Raw genomic sequence first — 23,943 nt, forward strand, 5'->3', positions numbered from 1 at the left:
TTTAGAACATTATTTTCTCTGTTGTTAGTTTGACTGCCCCTTTGCAAATGTTATTAATTTGCAGTTCTTTTTGGCTATTTGAGGGGAGGGGCAAAAAGGGGAAAAAATAAGTGGTGGAGAGGGAGAGAAAAGAAACGAAAAAATAAAAGCTTTTCCGAATTATCTATAAGTTTTGTAATAATTGTAAGCTGTTAACCTTACTTTTACGCTGCTTAAGTCGGAGGTTTTATATTTTATATTTTTGTACAAATATTTCTGGGCTCATATCGGGACTTCCAGGTCAAGATTTGAGAGGGTATTTCTTTTTTTTATTTATATCTACACGTTTTAAGGTGCTAATATGTATATACCCATGATACGGGAGCAAAAGCTATTAGTGTGTAGGACAGGAAGATGCGTTATTGCACTTTGTTTGTTTTGAAGAGCTTGCTGCTTTTTTTTTTCTTTTTCTATAGCAGCTGTCTTATTTGGGGTGGGTGGGTCGGGGGGATATGTCACTGCCAGAAACTTTGCATTAACTCTTTTCAACTCATTACTTAATGTGGGTCACATTCAACCTCCTTTCCGTTTTCTTTTTTTTTGCCTAGGTCATTGTGCTCACCTCCTAATTTTTCTTCTTAGATATTATGAATAGATACTTGAAGCTGGTGAGCTGGAATGTTAAGGGTCTGAATCACCCTGTTAAAAGGAAAAGGGTCTTCTCACATCTAAAACATCTTAAAACAGAAATAGCCTTTCTACAAGAAACTCATATTCGCAGTTCTGATAATAGCCGCCTGTTCCCGAGGTGGTCAGGGCAGGGATTTCACTCCTCCTTTCAAGCTAAGGCCCGAGGAGTTTCAGTTCTGATCAGTCAGGATGTTTCATTTGAGCAGCACAATGTGATTTCTGACAAGTTTGGTCGCTACGTGATCGTTTCTGGGAAATTATTCAATACATTGGTCGTACTTGTGAACGTTTATGCCCCTAATTCAGATGATGCAGTCTTTTTTGAACGACTGTTTTCACTGCTCCCTGACCTTAATACATATTCTCTCATACTTGGTGGTGATTTTAATTGCTGGCTCGACCCAGTCCTAGACCGATCCTCTACCAACCCCGGCACAGCAAGTAAGTCAGCCCGTCTTATTCAGGCGTTCCTTTCTGACTACGGTGTTTGTGATGTGTGGCGTTCTTTATATCCATGTGACAGAGAATACTCCTTTTTCTCACAAGTGCACCACACATACTCGAGGATTGATTATTTTTTTATTGATAATCAACTGATTCCCCTGGTTCATTCCTGTGCTTATCAGAGCATTGTCATTTCCGACCACGCTCCTGTGGTCCTAACCATGTCCCTTCCTGACCTACCTCAGAGAGACAGACAGTGGCGATTCAATTCAACTCTGCTGTCGGACAGAAATTTTGTTAAATCAATGGAAACGGAAATAGCCTTTTTCCTATCCACGAATATGACTCCAGGAATGTCTAGTCTAACTGTCTGGGATTCCCTCAAGGCTTATCTCCGGGGACAGATTATATCCTACACTGCTAGGGTGAGGCAAAAATCTTATAGGGAGCGATCAGACCTTGCCCGCCAAATCAAAGAGGTCGATGAAGAATATTCTCGGACTAAATCCCCAGATCTTTACAAAAAGCGGCTAGAACTTAAAACTAAATTTGACCTGCTTACCACTCACCCAATTGAACAGTCACTTCTGAAAAGTAAAACCAGGTTTTATGTTTATGGAGACAAATCTGACAAATTATTAGCCAACCAACTTAAAGGCTCTAAGGCTAAACAAAATATTTCTAAGATTCGATTACCAAATGGCCATGTAACTACAGATCACTTACTCATAAATGAAGCATTCAGGGACTTTTATACCCAGCTATACACCTCGGAATCTCAGACTGATCGAGATGAGATTGCGGACTTTTTAAATAGTCTTAGTATTCCCAGTCTTTCACCAGATCTAAGGAAGACATTAGAAGAACCAATATCCCTGATGGAGATAACTCAAGCCATTTCTTCACTACAGTCGGGTAAATGTCCTGGCCCTGATGCCTTCCCGGCGGAATTTCTAAATAAATTTTCTACTCTGCTTTCCCCATTGCTATCTACAGTTCTTTCAGAATCCTTCAGCCACGGTTCCCTCCCTCCTTCTTTTTCAGAGGCCTGTATCACCCTCATAGCTAAAAAAGGGAAGGATCCTACTGAATGCGCCTCCTACAGGCCCATCTCCCTCTTAAACACAGATGCTAAAATCTTAGCTAAAGTCCTAGCCCATAGGCTGGAGAATGCCCTCCCCACAATTATATCTGAAGACCAAACTGGCTTCATTAAAGGTAGGCAGTCTCACTTCAACACAAGGCGACTGTTCAATATTATCTACTCTGCCTCTGAGGCTATCCCTGAATGCGTTGTCTCTCTGGATGCGGAGAAAGCATTCGACCGCGTCGAATGAGATTATCTCTTTGCTGTGCTGGACAGGTTTGGTTTTGGTCCGAACTTTGCTCTGTGGATTAAACTTCTCTATTTGTACCCAACAGCCTCAATTCGTACTAACTCTCAACGGTCAAAACCATTTAATCTGCATCGTGGAACCCGTCAGGGGTGCCCCCTTAGTCCCATGCTCCGATCTTGTGAGGATGTGTCCGGTATCTGGAGAGGTGGCAGGGAACATAAGGTCTCGCTTTATGCCGATGACCTCTTGCTTTTCATCTCTCACCCTCTGGCCTCATTACCCCCTGCGCTGTCACTTCTCAGTCAGTTTGGGAAACTCTCAGGCTATAAACTGAATCTCAGCAAAAGTGAGCTTTTCCCTACCAATCTCGAATCGCATGCTTTAGACCTTTCCAATTTTCCCTTTAAAATCGTAAATGACAAATTCTCCTATTTAGGCATATCTGTGACAAGGAAACACAAAGACCTGCTCCAAGAGAATCTTATCTCATTGTTAAATGAGACCAAAAAAATCCTTACACAATGGTCACCCCTGTCAATGTCTCTTGTGGGTCGCATCAATTCAGTTAAAATGACCATTTTACCTAAATTTTTGTACCTTTTCCAGACCTTACCACTCTTTATTCCTGGTTCTTTTTTTCAGTCCCTTGACTCAGTTATATCTTCATACCTATGGCGGGGTAAACGGCCACGTTTGAACAAGACTCACCTTCAAAAAATAAAGTCTGCAGGTGGTCTGGCCCTCCCAAACTTTCGTTATTATTATTGGGCTGCTAACCTGCGACGGCGCTGACCGCCCTGACTGGGTGGCGATGGAGTTACATCCAACTGATGACCTGTCAATTCCTGCCCTACTCGGCTCCTCACTTCCACTTCCTTCACTTAAATCAATCAAAAACCCAGTGGTTAAACATTCCCTTAGAATTTGGGCCCAATTTAGGAAGTTTTTTGGCTTTCACAGCTTCTCTCTTCTTAGCCCCATTGCATCAAATCACTTTTTCAAACCATCCCTTGAGGACCCCACCTTCCAGGAATGGCACAGGAGGGGTATGATTCGTTTTAGAAATATGTTCATAGATGGCACCGTGGCATCTTTTGAGCAGTTAAGTAGTAAATTCAGCCTTCCAAAATCACATTTCTTTAGGTATCTTCAGGCTAGACATTTTGTTCTTTCCCAGACACCCAGCCCTGGTGCATCGATAGGCTTGACCACAGTTGACAAAGTTCTTGCCACAGACCCATTCAAAAAGGGGCTCATTTCGTCTTTCTATGGCATGTTGCTGGATCTTAGGAGTGCCCCTACAGATAAACTCAAAGCAGCATGGGAGCAGGACTTAGGGCTTCCCTTATCAGAGGATACCTGGGAGTCCATACTTAAACTGGTTAATACAACCTCCCTGTGCGCACGTCACTGCTTAATTCAGTTTAAAGTGGTACACAGGGCTCATATCTCCAAAGCAGTTATCCTCCATGTACCCAGATATTAGTCCATACTGTGTAAGATGTAAAGTAGCAGAAGCCTCTCTCATCCACATGTACTGGTCCTGCCCATGTCTAAACAAGTACTGGATGGAAGTATTTCATACTCTCTCTCTGGTGCTTAAAATCAGATTAGAACCAAACCCACTGACTGCCCTGTTTGGGGTCATGGAGGGAGGAAGGAAGTTAACCACTGCACAGGGGCACACTTTGTCTTTTGCCTCCCTTTTGGCTCGTCGGGCAATTCTGTTCAGGTGGAAGGATCCCTTCCCTCCTACTCGTGCACAATGGCTGGAAGACATCATGTCCTGCTTAAAACTGGAGAAAATTAGATACTCGCTTCAGCAATCAAATAAGTTCCAGAAAGTGTGGGGACCTTTTCTAGAAGCATTCCAGACCCTGTGAACTATACTTCATATTTCTTTTGTATTCCTAGTGCAGACTTTTGATGTTAGAATGACCTCATATTGTGATTAGTAATCTGGCAGTGACATGGGAGGGATTAGTTTGGTCTGAAGTCTGTTTTTGTTACTATTTTATATTTTTTCATACTGTTTAATTGTTTTTTATATTTTGTACACTGGTGTATGCTATGATTAACATGCCCATGCCTACTCAAAATATTTGTAATTGACATTCAGCATTTCACCTTTTTTACTTTGTGAAAATTTAAATAAAAAGATCTTGAATTAAAAAAAAAAAAAAAAAAGTGACAATGTTGCCCAACATATTGCAGGAACCTCAACATCACAGTTGTCCTTTTCTGATTGTGAGCATTTTCATGAAATAAGCAAATGCCTCATCAAAAGAGAAGAATCCATTATATGCTAACTGTTATTTAGAAACTAAACCTCTGACCATTTTCTTGAGACAGAGCCAAAATCACAAGAACATGAGATCATTATGAAAATGTATAAAACACGGAAAAAGGAAGAATTAAGAATAGATCAATTAATTAGGGCCCAAGCACTGAGGGTGCGAAGATCCTATTGGATCTGTCGTGTTTATTATTATTAGGGCCCGAACACCGAGGGTGGGAGGACCCTATTGTATCTGTAATGTTTATTAGGGCCCGAACACTGAAGGTACGAGGACCCTATTGTATCTGTAAGGTTTATTAGGGCCCGAACACTGAAGGTACGAGGACAATATTGTATCTGTAAGGTTTATCAGAGCAAACCTCACTCACAAACTTCCTAAATACAGGCAACATGTGACGTGCCCCACCAGGGACACGCAGACTCTCGACCACTGATACACTGTAATTAAGGAAGCATACTGCTCTGTTCCCACTCGCACACTCTGATCACTGTTTCCTTCATCTGATCCCGACCTACAGGCAGAAACTAAAAACCTCTGTTTTTAGTGGTGAGGACTAAAGAAGTGGACAGAGGAGTCAAAGCTGAAGCTTCAGGCCTGCTTTGACTGCACGGACTGGAGTGCTTTAGAAGCTGCAGTCACAGACCTGCATGGACTTACGGACACTGTGACATCCTACATTAGTTTTTGTGAGGACATGTGTGTGCAGACTAACACCTTCGGCACATACAACAACAACAAGCCCTGGTTCACACCGAACCTCAGGAAGCTGCGGCTGAGCCAAGGAGGAGGCCTACATGAGCGGTGATATAGCCCTGTACAAGCAGGCCAGGAACACTCAGACGAGGGAGATCAGGAAAGCAAAGAGGAACTACGGCGAAAGACTGGAGAGTCGCCTCTCTGCCAACCCTGACCTCTCCTCTGTGTGGACAGGTCTGCAGAACATCACCGGGTTCAGAAGAACAGCGCCACGCCCTGCAGGCAGCCTCAGGCACAGAACCAGCTGAACAGTTTTTACTGCAGGTTCGTCGATCAGGCCAGCTGCACAGCACTCTGTACACCACCATCACCCCCCACCCCCCCTGCTGCACCACCATCACCCCCCACGCCCTCTGCTGCACCACCATCGCCCCCATCCCCCCTGCTGCACCACCATCACCACCATCCCCCCCAGCTGCACCACCATCACCCCCACCCCCCCTGCTGCACCACCATCACCCCCCACCCCCCCTGCTGCACCACCATCACCCCCCACGCCCCCTGCTGCACCACTATCACCCCCATCCCCCCTGCTGCACCACCATCACCACCATCCCCCCCAGCTGCACCACCATCACCCCCCACCCCCTGCTGCACCACCATCACCCCCCACCCCCCTGCTGGGCATTTTTCACAATTTATCACCATTTTATAGACCACCAAAAGACCACACCAAAAGACCACAGTTTGTGAGGACAAGAGGCTGTGTGTCTGACACGGTGGTCTGCAGCACAGGAGCACCACAGGGGACCGTCCTGGCCCCCCTCCTCTTCACCGTCTACACGGCCGACTTCACCCACCACACAACAAACTGCCACCTCCAGAAGTTCTCGGATGACTCCACCATCGTCGGCCTCATCAACAACGGAGACAAGAGGGAGTACCGAGAACTGAACCAGTCTGGCCCTCGGCAGGAGGGTCCCCCCTTATGAGCCTGGTCCTGCTCAAGGTTTCTTCCCTCCTAAAGGGGAGTTTTTCCTTGCCACTGTTTGGCTTAAGGTTTTTCTCCCACTAGGGGAGTTTTTACCCTTCCATTGTTTATGTAATAACTGCTCAGGGGTCATGTTCTGGGTATGGGTCTCTGTAAAGCGTGTAGAGACAACTCTGTTGTATTAGACGCTATATAAATAAAATTGAATTGAATTGAATTGAATTGAAATTGAACCACAGATTTGTAGACTGGTGCCAGCGGAACCGCCTCCAGATTAATAATGGGAAAACAAAGCTGGTAGCGGACTTCCACCGGCGCAAAGTCCCCCCGTCTCCGATGAACATCCAGGGAACGGACATAGAGATAGAGATAGTGGACTCTTACAAGTACCTGGGTTCCCTGGAACAAAAAACTGGACTGGACTGTAAACACTCAGGCACTTTATAAGAAAGGCCAAAGCAGACTCCACCTGCTGCGCAGACTGAGGTCCTTCAAAGTGAAGGACTGCCTCCTAAGGACCTATGGAGTGAGGGACGGCCTCCTGAGGACCTTTGGAGTGAGGGACGGCCTCCTGAGGACCTTTGGAGTGAGGGACGGCCTCCTGAGGGCCTCTATGACTCTGTGGTGGCGTCGACCATCTTTTATGGTGTGGTCTGCTGGAGCAGCAGCATCACAGCAGCAGAGAGAAAGAGACTGGACAAGGTGGTGAGGAAAGCCGGCTCTGTCCTGTGGAGGTGGTGGGGGAGAGGAGGATGGTGGCTAAGCTGTCCTCCATCATGGACAATGTCTCCCACCCCCTTCAGGAGACTGTCAGAGCCCTGGAGAGCTCCATCAGTGACCGGCTTCGTTACCCACGATGCACCACCGAGAGGCATCGCAGTTCCTTCCTCCCCGCTGCCATCAGACTCTATGACCAGGCCTGCTCTCAGTAGCTAACGGACAATAATAACATGTGTAATAACAAGATGTGCAATATCTGTCTACCTCATGCACATCCTACCTGCTTTTTTTTTTCTTTCTTTCCCGTACTGCTCTACTTGTTGTTTTTCATTCCAATGTATATACTGTTTATATTTCGTAATTATATATTTTTTACTTTTTTACCCTTCCCTGCATGTGTGTGTTAAGTACTGCTGCTGCACAAAGTGAATTTCCCCATTGAGGGAGAAATAAAGGATAATATTATCTTATCTTATCTTATCTTATCTTATCTTATCTACATATCAGCAGCAAAGTTGTTTAAAATATTTCTTGTGTTTATTTTATATCATTCTGTTTTATTATTTTATTACATTATAAGATTTAAAGAAAAACACATCTAGCCCCAAATGGACTAAAAGAAGATGTTTATTTGAATTAGCCCATTTTACATTTGCGGATACTCCAAATTTAAAGAAAATGTAAAGATTTAAAGAAAAATACATTAAACGGTGGTGGTTATTCTGTCCCTCTGTGTGTGTGTGTGTGTGTGGGTCTGTGTATATGTTAAGAGTGATGTGTGTTATAACCTCCGCTACGCATTCATGAAGCGCTTGAAGATGAAACTCAGACCCTACCCGGCAACAAAAAAACTCTTGGCTGGCAGGTTGGTAACTCCAGAGAGCTGCTTTCAGGTGAGAGCTCAGCGCAGGCCATGAGTGCGAGGGGACGGTTAAAGCTGCTTGCAGCTTTAATTTATATATACATTTTCTTTAAGAAAAGAAATTAATTTTCTGAGTTTAAAAAAAAAACAGGTTTGTGCATGTATGACTCCTCGTGTCCTCCAGCATCAGTTTGTAAGCATTCCATTGATTTTTTCTAGAAGAGATCTAATCCAGTAGGGAAGCAGACACATTCAGTGAGCTAATTTTAGGAGAATATGAGATGGAAGGGGAGTGTTGATAGTCTGGCTCGATGTGTTAAAATTCAGGAAGGGGTTAACTGTTTCTGTTTCCTCCAGGGAGGCATTAAGTGTGAGAGGTTGAGATCGAAGTAAAAGGCGAGTTATGAGGTGGAATATGACAAGATGAGGGGCTTTTTCCCCCCTGAAGCCACTGCAGGACTTACTGAAAACAGACACCAATACTGTGTAATTGACGTATGACTAAAGCAAGGTCCATGTTGTGGTGCTGAATAGAAATAGAAGTATTTACAATGACGAGTCATGTTCTTACCCATTTGGTTCTTGTTAGGGAGGTAGTAAGCATTAAGGGCCTGTGGGGGAAGAAGCCACCTGAGGACAAAAACAGCATCAGACAAACAGGGTTTCAGACACAGGATTCCTGACAGCAAATTTCAAATCACCAACCCAGCCACTGAATGTTGAACAGAATTTGAAACGCATCTGTCGAGCTCCTCTTAAATCCCCTGTTGGGAAACATTCACTGTGTGCGGTCTCATGGCCAAAGTTCCTCTCTGTATACGACAACACAGTTACTTCTATGGTAATCCACTTAAAACCAGTCAAATCGATTGGCACAGAATCCTCCAAAAGACTAAATCCAAAAGTGTGAGATGTTTTGTTTTAAGACGGATGGCATTGCATAAACAGCAGATAAATGTAGGGGAGGAAAACAGGGGGAGATAGATGAGGAGGTATGTTTCTACCTTTTTTTTTATATATCACAGTGACAAGACAGAGTGAGTAATGACACATTCACATTGTTGTGATAAAGAGGAAGTATATGATTTAACTCTTCAGGGCACTAATGATATACTAGTTTCTAGCACCTTGGAATATTAATGTCACGGCACTGTGCTGTGCTGTCATAATAGAGAGCACTCAATCCTGGACTGTATTTTATAAAAGTAACCATATGTCCCACAGCACTCTGCTGCTGCCTGGCTGCTGTAGATAATGGAAATGGATTCTCTGCAGCTGTTTATGTTGATTTGGTATATGTTGCTTTAATTTAAATGAACAGCAAAAAATATGTCAAACTAAAAAGAAAAAAAAGAAATTCACTAGGACACATGTCGGGCATGTCAAACATATTGGAGAAACACATTCAGCTGGGTCCAAATGCAATGTGCGGTGAGAGCTCCAGCTGCACGAGCTCAGGCTGAATGTCAGATGACAGCCTTGTTTTTGTTTAACTCCATACTGCATGTCAGAGTTAAGAAGGCAGTGTGGCTTACATGATATTTGATAAAATGTGACACTCACGCTGTCTTGTCCACTTCTTCATGGATTTTCTTGATAGACAGCTTGATGTTAAACTTGATGCTGTTGAGGATGTTCTTGAAGTATGTTTTATCATTCACTTCAAACTGCAAGCCCCAGACACAAGGTGAGTCAGACACTGAACATTTTCACTGAATGTTAGGCACTGAAATTATATTTTGACATTTAGGGAAATGTGCTCATGTTGAAATAACATTTTCAAATCTGCAAAATAAACACAATAGTGACCAAATGAGAACAGCCTCACCCTTTGTTGAAAATATGAAACTGTATACATTAAATATTTACAAAATAAAATAAAATAATATATGTGAGCGAGTTTTCTTTTCCCATGTTACCATGAACAACCACATATACAATATAAACACGTACTGTAATGGTGATCCACAGTGTATTATTTTTAAGTGTCTCACACCATACAAAAAAGTTTTATGGTGATGGAAGAAGTGTTCATGTTTCATAATCAAGCAAGAGTTTCCACATTTTATTAGTCAGTTCTGGAGTGTATGAGACATGTCAAATGGCTGAGGGATATATTGCATAATTAACTTGAGCCAGCTGGAGATTTTAAAGGTTTTGCAGATGTCCAGTGTAGCTATATATATTATCCTTGCAAAGTCATCAGATTGTTTCGTGTTACATGTGTCAGTGAACTTAAGAGATCTTACCTGTATCTGTTTCAAGGAACATATTTTGTAGTTCATTCAGGAAAGATTTTCAGCATGTTTGTATTTTGGGGCACGATGAAAAAACAGTGTGTAAGTGTTCCTGTATTCATTTATCTAACATTAAGGAAGCCATCGGCTTAACTTTGGACATGTGATAGGGAGACAGATGTATAGTAACTTGAGTAATATATTTTTTCAATGCTTTGGTTGGGTTACAGAAGTTATTTTTCAAGAATTATTCCAGATGTCCTCCCACGTCTTCTGTAATTTCCACACGCATCCCCCATTGCCAGCCCTATCTCAGTCCCCAAGGGGAGAGCAGGCTCGTTTCTCAGAGTATTGTAGAAGATACTAGTTGTTGTGTGCCTTTTAGTAAGTACTTCACAGCCTACGAAACACTGGAGTCTGTTTAAAAACGTATTTCTTTGTTTTCTAGAATTTGAAAGAAGTGAAACAACTCATCTTTCAAGATATCACATATCTGCATCACCTGATTAAAGCCCAAAAGGGATAATTCTCAAATATGTCCCCCGAAGGGTAAGAAATACTCTTTGTTTTCCAGTGCTGGAAACACAGGTGTAGGAAACCGGACAGGAGATCTGAATTACTTAAAAGTGGGTAAAAGTGAATGTCACCATTGATTCCAAACTTTGTGCTGCCCTCCGGACTGTAGATGTGTTAATAGTCACAAATGTAAATATTTTTTAAACACTCCACGTTTTTCCCGTCGGGAGAAGCAACTAAACTAACTAACTAATAATAAAATTAAACAACACATTGCTTATAGGCAAAGCTGAAACAAAAGCTACAATCTGACATTTCAAGTATCCATGATATCTTGTGAAATCTTAAATACGTAATTATTTCAGCTCTCATAAGGACAAGTATATTAAGCTACAGCCTAAAAACTTTCAATAGTATTAACTTTAAGTAAACATATGACATCTTAATTAAAGAAAGATAAATGTTTCAAATGTAAATGATTTTTCTCCATATTACAGTTTATACAACTGCACTGTAGCAAATATAGCATGATGTACATAAGCTGTCAGCAGCCCATTTATATGAACAAGAACTGAAGTCTAATTAGGCCAACTAAAGTTTTGTTTAATGTCTGTGTTGTCATTTACTTCTTGTTGAGGTGCCATGTGCTTTGTTTCACCTCTGCTACTGCTCTGCATTGTTTTAAGCAAATGGGGTGTTTTCTTTGTGCACACATGAGCAAGCACATGTAATAAACATCACTGGTAGGAGACTCTTGGAGGACCCCACTCTGTTCCACTGAATGACACATCACTTGTGAGCTTACCTACATCACAACATCACAACCATTTACGTTTTAAAATGTGAAGCAATCTTTTGTGGAACAGATTACTAGATATCCATCCATCCATTATCTATACCCGCTTTATCCTTTGCAGGGTCACGGGGGTCTGCTGGAGCATATCCCAGCTATTTTCAGGTGAGAGGCCGGGGTTACACCCTGGACAGGTCGCCAGTCCATCGCAGGGCCACATATACAGACAAACAACCAGACACACTCACACTCACACCTACGGGCAATTTAGAATCATCAATTAACCTAGCATGCATGTTTTTGGACTGTGGGAGGAAACCGGAGTACCCAGAGGAAACCCACGCAAGCACGGGGAGAACATGCAAACTCCTGGGAGTCGAACTGGGTACCTTCTTGCTGTGAGGCAACAGTGCTAACCACTAAGCCACCGTGCTGCCTTTTACTAGATATGATAACAGGAAATAATGTACATAAAAGTATAAATTACTTTTTTGCTCTGGTCAGAGAAAGAAAGAAAAAGATCATGCCTGCTTATATCAGGATTTTAGCTGCAATTGGAAAATCTTACTGTTGCTGCAGTTCAACCAGGGTGGTTCTCATTTCTTTCCAGAAACTAACATCTTTAAATGGATGTTCTGAAACTGAAAGCAACAACTTGTGGGCAAAGAGAAAATTCATTGATTTTATCTGCAAGATCTACACTCTCAGTCTCATTGTGTGAGGTTAATGTTCACAGTCAAGTCAAAAATGATAAGTACAGCTCTTTTCGATTATTAGGCTGTTTATCAGAAAATTTGACACACTGAAGGGTACAAGTTAAATAAACAATGGGACTTGCTAGTTTTTTTCTGAGATCAATATGTCCATGAAATAATACTAGAAATGAAAACTGCAAGCAGCGATGAACGGGCCCTCGCACCTTTGTGCACGTTCAGGCTGCAGTGGAAGAGCTTGTATAACTTGCATGTAGATTCTTCCGGCCTGGACATTTAGTGGATGACACCACCCACGACTCTCTATGTCAAACCATTCAAAAGTTATGGCAGAAAATAGGGACTATCAAATATCGACCAATCAGAAGAAGGGCCAGGGCTAATTTGCACCAATTATGGTCAAGGACTCAAAACCGAATCCGATGACACCACCCACAACTCTATATCAAACCATTCAAAAGTTATAGCAAAAAGTAGGAACTATCAAATATGAACCAATCAGATGAAGGGGGGGCACGCTTCTTAGGCGTCTATCGTCGCCACGGTAACGCTTTTGACTGAGAAAAGTAATGCCCATCATCGCAGGATCGAGACGCACATTTTGATGTATAACACACCTGGGTGCACTTTACGGTTTGGGCCGCATTAATGGCTGAAGAAATGGCATAAATTGCGCCAAAATTACACGATTAATTCAAAATGGCCGACTTCCTGTTCGGTTTCGGCCATGGTGCCAAGAGACTTTTCTTTAAGTTGTGACATGATACAGGTGTGTACCGATTTTCGTGCATGTACGTCAAACCGTATTGTGGGGCTTGAGGCACGAGGTTTTCTATGGGGCGCTGTTGAGCCATTAGGCCACGCCCATTAATGCAAATCATAATAATAATAATAATAAAAATAATTATAATTGTATAACTTGCATATAGATGTCTTCAGGCATGGACAGTTAGCGGATGACACCACCCACGACTCTCTGCAATAGTTTGTTGAGTATGCAGGTTTAGTATACCTGCATCCTGGTTCTGATGGTCAATATGGGATTGTCTCAGACCCTCTTTGCCAGACGAGCCATTGCCGTTGCTGCTTTGTTGGCTCAGTTCCGCATCCAGGGAGAGGTGGCTGGAGATGGTGGTATGTAAATTCCTTGACAACCTCAAGGGTGTAGTCCCGAATGGAGATGCTCGGCCTGCTGCTCCCATCATGACCAATGAGGTTGGTCTTCTTCAGGCTTGTTAAGCCAAACTCTCGGCATGCATTGGCGAAGCAGTTGAGTCACTGTAGAGCCTCTTCAGAATGTGCCGTCAGAGCTGCATCACCAGCAAAGAACATCTCATGTATCAGGGTCTACCACAGCTTGTTTTGGCTCAAAGGCAGGCAGGGTTGAAGAGGCTTCCATCGCTCCTTGTGTGAATGTACACAACCTCTGACTGGCTGAAGGCATGGGACAGTTAACAGCAAGAGGAAGACACCAAAGAATGTGGGAGCAAGTATGCAGCCTTGTTTCATTCTGCTCTTGATTGGGAAAGGCTCTGAGAAAGAGCCATCATACAGGACAGTACCCCTGCATGTCTTCATGGAAAGACATGATCATCCTCAGGAGCTTGGGAGGGCATCCAATCTTCTTAAGTACAGTGAAGAGGACTTTTTCCTGCTCACCAGATGAAAGGCTTTGGTCAGATCGATGAATGCTATTTAAAGGGGTGGCCTCTGCTCATGACATGCGTGTATGGACACGTGATAGTTGGATCACCAAAATCAATACACATGATCAACTTTTCTTTTTTAATCTAAACGGTCTTATCAGCATCTTGCAAATGAAAGTGTGTATTTTCATTCAGGATGTACAGTAATAACTGATGAAAAATTCAGAACAGGGGTGAACAGAGAGAACAGGTTGCTGGGAGAAGTGATTGGAAGGTGTGATGTTTGAGTTTTTGTGTGAAGTGATGACTCAAAGTGAAATAGGATTTTCATGACTCACCCCATATTCTTGATCAATGAGATCAGGCTTGAGCAGGAAGTCTGGGTATCCTGTCATCACCATCATGTGCTTCAGCTGGGAATGGAAATGAATAACTCAGTGGATGAGGGAAGGAGAAACAACCAGACCTGTCCAACTCTATCCCACATCCACCTGTAGTAACTAACAGCCTCACATACAGTACACTTTGTTTTGCTGCCATCTGAGCACACAGACATGCATCAACTAATCAAGCACACCAAATGTAATAGGATTACAGGGAAGCTCTTTATATTCAGCATGGCCCACTAAAAGGATTAACTTTAGCTTGTAAAAGCATTAGAAGGGATATCTTCCAGTGCAGAACCTAAATCAGTACCATAGAGAGAACCGGATTAGGCAATCCTTTTTTCTCAATGTCAAGCCCTTGATGTATCCAATCACACTATCTAACCACGCAATCCATCAAACTCCTCCCTGAAGAAAATAATCATAAAGAAATAATTAAATCCTTTTCAAATACTAATTTGATCTTGCAGCAAGCTATGTTAGTGTTGCAGAGGCTGAGTTAGGATAACCTTTGCCCGGGCAGCCTCCCTTGTTGCTTCATCCATCCAGTCAAGCTCCTGTAGGCGGAGGTCCAGAGAATGTTTTATGTCTTCTACCAGTTCCTGTACCTGGAAGGCAGAGGGCATCGCATGTGAATAACATTTGCTCAGGACTTTGGACTTTGAAAAATGTGTAAAGTATTTGTAAGGTTTGAGAATACAATTCCTGTTCTTGTATCATAAGCAGGATACAACAGTATGACCTTGTAGTTGGTTAGTTCCTCATTGGCTCCGGTTCCTCTATTTTACTGAATGAAAATAACTATTGCTGGCTGCTTACCATGGTGAAATAAACTTTGATATGTACCAATAGGCAGTTGTGTACCAATAGGTAGTTATTTAGGAATTTGACAGGTGCTTTCTCAAAATACAACTAAGACACCTGGACATGCTGTATTTTACATTTGTAAATGAGGATAAGGAAAAAGTTTGTTTTTCTTCCTCTGTGCCTCCTGCATTTCAAATAAAACTCCTGAGATTTATTAACTGGTGTTCATGCCAAGGTAAGCAGCGTAAGTGAAAGTTACAAGCATTGCCAATGGCCTCTGTTCTGGTACATCACTCGTGTCTAATGAGGTCCGCTACCTGTGTGCACACTGAAACATAGTTAGGACTAAACAATGTTAAAGAAACACATGACAACGCATGGACAAAAATGTAGTGAACTTCATAAAGGCTTCTCCATAGCACAGACAAGGGCCGCAGAATACATGAAGCACTGATACAACTGGTTTTGTGATTTTAAAAAGATTTTAAGATGCTTTATGATTGCCATCACTGCTTTGGTCATGATCATAAAAATCATTGCTCTAAAGATTAATCAAAAACCTCCACTAGCTTGAAGCATTTATATAAGTTATACTTGGTATCTTATTATAATCTTAAATGAAATGTAAGGAACCCGATAACTTAACTTTCAATTAAATTCCCAAACATAGAAAGTAATTACCACCCAGTAGTACTAAGCTTCAGCATAGATGTTAGAGTTTAGAAGAGAGGAGAGAGGAGAAAAGATTAATGTAAGATGAAGTTTTGGGGATGGGGAGCACAAATATGAGGAAGGTGAAAGAAGGTGATGAAGGGTTTAAAGAAAGAGCATGAGGTTACAGAGGTTAGAAATCCCATTGGGACCTATATCCCCATAGAGTGGACATAAGACCGAAACAGAAATCCTATTGCAGAGGACTCAGGTGAAAGTAAAGAGAAACAGAAAGTATGAGGAGGAGGAACTGAGTGTGACTGACCAAGACAAAGAGCAAAACTAATAAGTATTGCTCCAGAGAAAATACAGAAAATACAGATTCAGATCTGTACCAATAAATAAATAATAAATAAATATATGTATTCATGAGTAGAGTCAGGAGGCTGGGGTATTTAAGTTGGTCATTACATACATGCGCAAAGAGTTATGTCTTTTTCTAAGAAATAAACAATAACAAACAAGAATATTTGTATTCAGCTTTGGAATCCAACACTTCTAAAAGAACCATCGTGAGCAGAAAGGCAAAGACTAGATATATCTTAGCAGTTCATTTAGTGCAAGGAGGACAATATAATTCTTTGGTTTAAATTTGATAAGAATAGAACATGTAAAAAATCTGGTTAGGTCACTTGGCTGGTTTACAAGGCTAAGTAATCATATACTGTATGTACTATATTTGTGTTTGTTTGCTGATGTATGAGATGGCGCCGCGCTAATGGCGACTTGTTGCAGCAGCTCCATCGATTAGTTTGACTTATTGTCCCATTCCTATCTGTTGTGGACTATTTGTTGGTCCTGTTTTCTGTGGGAGCGTGTTTTTTTTACCGGGCGGCATCATGTTTGTTAAAACTGTGAGGCTGGCCCTGTTATTTATGCTATTTTTCACCTGGTTCATCATCCCAGCAACCACCAAAGCAACAGGAAGCAGACACTCCATTGTTTACAACCGTGAACAGCGGTTAGCCTTCTGAAGCCAAGGGAAGCTAACCAACTACAAGCCTGAAGTTCCCCCCGAACTGAAGAGGAGCAAAAGAAGACGCTCCAAGCCGACACTCCCCACCATCATCCCCGGGAATGTGAGATCCATTGGTAATAAGATGGATGAGCTAACGGCGCTAGCACGGTACCAAAGGGAATACCAGGAATGTAGCATGCTGCTGTTCACGGAGACCTGGCTAACGGAGCAAACACCGGATTCCAACATCACTCTGGATGGATTTCATTTGATAAGGGCAGACAGGACAGGGGAGAGTGGTAAGAAAAAAGGAAGGGGGCTTGCTGTGTTTGTGAAGGATAGATAGGGTAACCCTGGACACATCACTATTAAAGAGGAACTCTGCAGTGGGGACATTGAGCTGTTAGCTGTTATCAGGAGGTCATATTACCTGCCGAGGGAACTCTCGCGTGTTATCGCGATAGTTGCGTATGTCCCTCCTTCTGCTAATGCAGACTCAGCCCGTGATGTCCTACACTCCAGCGTAAGCAGGCTGTAAACACAGCACCCACATGCCCTCCTCTTAATTACCGGGTACTTCAATCATGCCTCTCCTTCATCCACACTGCCAACCTTCAGCCAGTACGTCACCTGCAGCACCAGAGGAAATAAAACACTGGACCTTTTTTATGCCAACCTTAAAGATACATCATCCCCTCTCCCCCCCTGGGAAGATCTGATCATGACCTTATACACCTTCTCCCCCTGTATTAGCCTCTGGTACGCAGACAACCAGCAGTCACCCACACCAGAGACACACACCAAGAGTCGCTGGAGACTCTTCGGGACTGTTTTGAGACTACGGTGTGGGATGTGTTCTCTGAGGACCATGGGGAGGATATTGACTCACCAGCTGTGTCACGGACTACATAAACCTCTGTGTAGACTCCACCATACCAACTAAGACAGTTAGGGCCCGATTTACTAAAGGTTTGCGTGTGTAAAAACGTGTGCAAACTTGACAGCACCCGCAAACCAAAGTGCCAGCTGATCTACTAACAGCGTGCAAAGAGGACTGCGTCTCTCAAATGCGCAAAATAGCACACGCAATTCATTTAGTACTTTTGCCCTGATGAATAATCAATATGGGGCGTACCAGCCAGAAATCGCTAAATACTGGGAGGGGAAGATGCAAATTGGTCCATTTACCACGCGCAATGAGATTTACCAAGCCTGAAAGTTTTTGCGTGGATTGTGATTGCGTCTGTATTTAATACGTTCGAAAGGAAGGTGCTAATCTCCAGATGCAAAAGGAGAAATATTTTATTTGAATGTTAAATCGAGTATTATTCAGCAAAAGGTTGCCACAGGAGGCACATTCATTTTTTTATTTGTGATAATAAATAAATCACGTGTTTTCATGGAGAAAAAAGTGTTTCTCATTGTGCGCCTATGTTCTGCAGTCATACCCCGGTGTCGTGCCGTATTCAGCACCCCTGCCGTGAAAAGCACCCCCTCGTCTGACAAAAATGATATTCTCATTCCGTGTTCTATTCATGTTCTGTTGTCCATGTTCTGTTTAGCGTCCAGTTTTGTGTTAATGATTCATGTTTAAATGCGCTCATGGATTCGGGTAAAAATAAAAAAATCGGGTAAATGGTTATTGATGTCATTAATTAATAGCCTGCTTACTGTGTTGTCTTCCATAATATTTGTAAATATATATAATATAAACTCCTAAGTATGTGTTTGTGTGAGTGTGTATATATAAATATATTGAAGTGTCAGTGTGTTGTTTTTTTTCTTGGTCTACTTATCATTGAATATACGAGGGGGTGCTTTTCACGGCAGGGGTGCTGAATACAACAATTTGCCTCTTCCACTAATATCTCTATAACTCCAACTCGTCAAATTTCATTTTGCGCTTGCGACTATATCCTGCTTTCCATCCACTCTCCATGGCGCAAAGTTTGCGCCGCAAACCGTAAGACGCGCAACACCTCATTTAAATACTGAGGTTTGCACCTGTTATCAATTGCGCATGCAATCTTAGTTGATCACCCGCAAAACACACAACAACAGCACGCGCAAACTTTTTCAGTGCACACGCAATTTAGTACTCTTTATTTAGGATCTTAGTAAATTGGGCCCTTAGAGTGTTTGCAAACAGCAAACCATGGATCACCCCTGAGATTCAAGACCTGCTCAAGGACAAGGGGCCTCATTTATAAAAGAGTGCGTAGGATTCATACTAAAAGTGTACGTGCGCTCAAAAGCCGAAAATGGTGTGCGCACAAAAAAAATCCTGATTTATAAAACCATGTGCACGTACATCTGCACGCAATGTTCTCTTTATAAATCACAGTCCACCTGGAAGGTTGCGCAGGTGAATTTGCATCATATCCCGCCCTCTACACGCCCACTTTCTACCATGAATGATCAATGCAAACTACTTCATGACTGTGTTTGTATAGAAATGAGCCTGCTGAGCATGCCTGCAGCCTGTTTCCTACACTGCTGGTGCGTCAGGATGATCCCTTGCTCCCATCGAGCTACCGCCCAATTTCATTGATAAATGTAGACCTTAAAATAATTAGCAAGGCCCTTACTGAACGTCTGAAAAGAGTCACCCCTTCTATTATACATCCGGATCAAACAGGCTTCATTAAAGGTAGACATTCGTCTACTAATATTCGCAGATTATTAAATATTATAGACTATTCCAGTATCAATAAACAGGAAACTACTATTATATCCTTAGACGCGGAAAAAGCATTTGATAAGGTAAATTGGAAGTTTCTATTGGCAACCTTACATAAATTTGGATTTGGTGAACCTTTCATTGACTGGATAAAAATATTATACAGCTCTCCCAAGGCACGTGTAAGGACAAATGATCAAATCTCTGCTGGCTCTGCTGGCTCTCTAGTTTTTGGGGTTAGGTAGCGGTAGCGGTAGCTTAGCTCAGACTGCGATCAGATCTTAAGATTTAGGTCGATTGCTGTTGTTGTTTTGGTTGGCTCCGTGCCGGTTTCGTGTTGTGTTTGTGGTTTTTTGTTGCACATTTCCAGTGCTTGACGTGTGTTTCCGTGTGTTCCTGCTTCCTGGATTGGCAGTGGATGTCGTCACCCCCCCCCCCCCCCCCCCAAAAAAAAAAAAAAATCACTGGGTTTGTATGTGTATATTTATGTGTGTGTACGCATATGTATGCGTATATATATGTATATATATTAAATATAGTAATAATGCACATATATATACTTTTGGTTTCTACCGTCATGGTATCAATCATTAATATGTGTGCAGACAAGGGGAAAAAAAATAAATAAATAAATAAATTATTATTATTATAATTATTTTTCTGTTTAATGTAGGACACATGTAAACAATATTGAAAAACGACCAAAATAAATACAGTCATTCATATCCACTGCTGCATCTGGACTCTGTTAGCGTCTTTTTCTCCTAAAGCCGCAGTGCAGGGGTGTTTTTTTCGAGAAAATAGTTATGGGTCGTTGTTGTCGCTCTTTTTTATTCTGGGCAAAAAGATTCTTATAAACCGACATGCCACCATTGATTGTATTGATTCGTCAAAGCGTCCCGTTCTCGGGCTGCTCAGAGCTCAAAAGTAAAAGTCAACTGTTTGGTGGCGCAGTGGCGTTAGCAGAGGTTCTAAGGATACAGACCTTCTGTGGTTGCAGGTTCGAATCCCGACCTGGGTGCTGTGACTCTGTAAATAATTACATAAGCTTTTGGATCAATAATTGGGTCTGACAAAAGAGAAGATGGTGCTGCGTTTTACCCTTGCACTGATTTGCTTGGCATTTGCACATAAATCAAAATGTTAAAATATTATTCTAATTTTATATACCTATTTTACCTTTTCAAAAGGATGTCGTTTTATTTTTATAAATGCAGGCTGCGTTTTATTTCACTGTTTGTTGCCCATCTAAGGGGCACTTTATTCACGTTCCAGTTTGTTGTTGTTTTTTCGTATCTTCAAAATAAAAATCACATCAAAAATCTGATTTCTTTATTACGGGAACTCCACTTCGTCTCGAATGCTGCAGGTTTTATTCATAAGGCCAACAACGTTTACACTGCACTTTTCCGGCTTAACGCTTGAGGCCGGATTGTGGCAAGATTTATGAAAAAAATCTGTATACATTTTAAGTTTTCTAGTAATAATGTAAGATGAAGCGTTCCAAACTCAAAAGAATGAGCCCTCTAGTGTATCTCTCCTTTGCCTTGAACAGGCTGTGTGCTGCAAAATGTGCTGCAATTCGGTCTAGAATTTCCCGCGCTGGGCTGCGGATGTGACGTCACATGACGCTGCATGCACGTTCTCCCCGTTCCCCCGTGCCGGCTTCACTGTTGGCTGCAGTACCCCCAACGGCCGTCGTGGTGAAGGGTGGCGCTAGAGAGTCTCATTTCTTAAAAGGAGCCTCAAGCTCCTTTAACTAACTTTTCTGCTTGCTGTTTTCCCAGTCACTCGAACACCGCGTTGCTTTTCCGCTCCGCTCTCTCTCTCTCTCTCTCGCTCTCCCACACACGCACACGCTGCCCCGTCCCTTAAAGGAACCACGCCACTCTTATAACATTACCTTCCGACGCAGTTGCTGAATGAATTCAGAGTGAATTTTGAGCATCCTCAACCGAGATGTGATAGTGATCACATGAGGTTCACAGAGATTCTTTCTCCGCAAATATCTTAGTGCGGGAGAAAAAAAAAAGTTCAATTCACCACGACATGCGGCCTCTGGTATAGCCGAGCTCGGCTGCATAGCGGCCCGCTGTTGCGCCACGGCAGCACATACACATGAATGGGAAAGCCACGGGAGGTCTGCGCTTTGCAGATCAGCAGATCAGAATGGGCTTTCTGTATCTTATTCTGTTATTCTTGTTCTTCTCATCTCCGAAAACGTCGAGTCAAATTTCTTAACAGGCGTTATTTGGATAAACTGAGCCCCGGTTGGCGATCTTAAGGTTACTTTTATGCCTGAAAAAATATTAAAACTTAATAAAGTGGCATATTAACAGCGCTACAGCTGAAATTAAAACAGCTTTTGGCTCTCAGCTTCCTGATCAGGGTAGGGATGAAAACGAGAGGGAGTAGGAGAATGGGACAGACACCTGGGCCAAGTGCCCTAGATTTCAAGTGCCCTAAAATCTCCCCCTTCTTTTTTAGGGGGTAGGGAAGAAAAGAAGGGCGAATGAAGGGGAATTGAGATTGCGCCTTTGTCAAGCAATTAGGAAGGAATGCTTGGGTCAATAGGCCTTTGTCTGAAGTGACAACGACTTATCGCCGTCTAGATTTTTAATTCTCTCCTCAGTATTGGCGATTCCTCTAAGACTACAAGGGAATCTCAGCTTCCTTTAAAATGTCAAAAAATAAGTGGTCAAATATGTACTGTAGTGTTTACATTTCATTGACTGTATGCGCCTGAACGTGTTCAGCTTAAGTTCAGAATCTTATCACAGTCACAGACGCGACTTCCTTCTCATATGAAGCCATCCTGGTGTGGACGGCTCCCTGATACCGTTTCCTCACCTGGATCCTCAGTGCTCAGCCATGTCTACACCATGTTTCTGCGTGTGTGCGGGGAGGGGGGAGGAGGGAAGGGCATTAATACGTTTTATGTTTATTTGTTTTATGTAAAGCACTTTCTGTTGCATTCTATGTATGAAAGGTGCTTTATAAATAAAGTTTGATTTGATTTGATTCATTCCTGCAGCTTATGAAGCTGAAACTGCAGTGGGTTGTTCCACTGCAGCCAAACACACCGTCATTGGATAAATGCTCGGGTTTGTCCCTTGCGCAGCAGCTCTGTTGAGCCGCATTTTGTAATGACGGTGCATTTTGAAATAAACGTCCAAAATTTAATAACATTGTCATTTCATTTTGTAATAAAGCCGCATTTTTAAATAAACTGCCACATTTTGTAATAAACTACCCCAACGCATTTTGTAATACATTTTGCAGCATTATGTAATAAGTTATTACATTTTGAGAAGATTATTACAAAATGCACTTGCAACTTTTTTATTCTCTAAAATGTAATAACATGGTGTATTATGTAATAACAACTCTAAAGCATAGTTTATTTGTTTGTCATTGGCCTATATAATTCCAAACTTCAAATAGGAAACTAAAGTTATATTTGGAGTTTTATACATAGATTTATTGGGCTACATAGCTCTAAGGGAAATTGCATAAAAAACAACAAAAGCAACTCTTGTATAAATTCATTGTTAAACAAATAACAATAATAGGTATTATTACATAATGCACCATGTTATTACATTTCGTAGAAAATAAAAAAAGTTGCAAGTGCATTTTATAATAATCTTCTCAAAATGCAATAACTTATTACATAATGTGGCAAAATCTATTACAAAATGGGGCAGTTTATTACAAAATGCAAAATGAAAAAGTTATTACATTTTGGACATTTATTACAAAATGCAACGAGGAATCCTCAGCCTCCTGACTCAGCCGTCTGATGTCCCCGCCCCCCCAGATGGGCCCCGCCCCCCCAGCGTCCCCCAACCAATCAGTGGTGGAGGGTGATGACGTCAGATGCAGCCCGACTCCCGCCCTCTGTAAAAACAGAACTCATATCAAGTCGTAGTTTCTGCCTCCACCTAGCGGCTAAGACTGAAAAGTGCAGTTCAAACGAATGCCTGAATCTTGTATCCCGCGAGTGAAACAGCCATGTTAATTTGGGACAATCTGTAACTGGTAACTCTAGCCAGGTGCCTAGCAAAATAGAAGTGGTTGCAGTTCCCCGCCCTCCACAAGTTCACCAGGCGTTATAGAGGCGTTAACCAAAATAATCTTGTAAAAATTAAAACCAATGCACATTTGGTACCAATAAGAGACCGAAAAATTAGATGCGGACTACTAAATATACGATCATTAAGCTCCAAGTCTCTGTTAGTAAATGATATAATTACAGAGAGTAGGAGTGATGTTTTCTGCTTAACAGAAACATGGTTACAGGTGGAAGAGTATTTTAGTTTGAATGAATCAACTCCGCCCGGCTACTTTAATCATCACATTCCTAGAAACACGGGCCGAGGTGGAGGAGTCGCAGCAATTTATAACTCCAGTCTCCAAATAAAGATTGAATCTAAGTCCAATTATAATACATTTGAAAGCCTCATGCTTAGTCTGA

The 23,943-nt window shown here is 42.1% G+C and overlaps 1 protein-coding gene across 1 annotated transcript in view; it reads right to left on the reverse strand.

The window, feature by feature from the left end:
• The window catches only part of LOC133442205 (endothelin-converting enzyme-like 1), a 164,094-nt gene that overhangs the window by 60,492 nt on the left and 79,659 nt on the right, over positions 1-23,943 (reverse strand). Inside the window, exons 8-11 of the mRNA XM_061720153.1 lie at positions 14,820-14,918; positions 14,263-14,337; positions 9,583-9,686; positions 8,591-8,649 (exon numbers count right to left, since the gene is read on the reverse strand). Coding sequence (XP_061576137.1) covers positions 8,591-8,649; positions 9,583-9,686; positions 14,263-14,337; positions 14,820-14,918 — 337 coding nt within the window. The remainder of the gene's footprint in view (positions 1-8,590; positions 8,650-9,582; positions 9,687-14,262; positions 14,338-14,819; positions 14,919-23,943) is intronic.

Source organism: Cololabis saira, chromosome 4, assembly GCF_033807715.1.
Source record: "Cololabis saira isolate AMF1-May2022 chromosome 4, fColSai1.1, whole genome shotgun sequence".
NCBI lineage: Eukaryota > Metazoa > Chordata > Actinopteri > Beloniformes > Belonidae > Cololabis > Cololabis saira.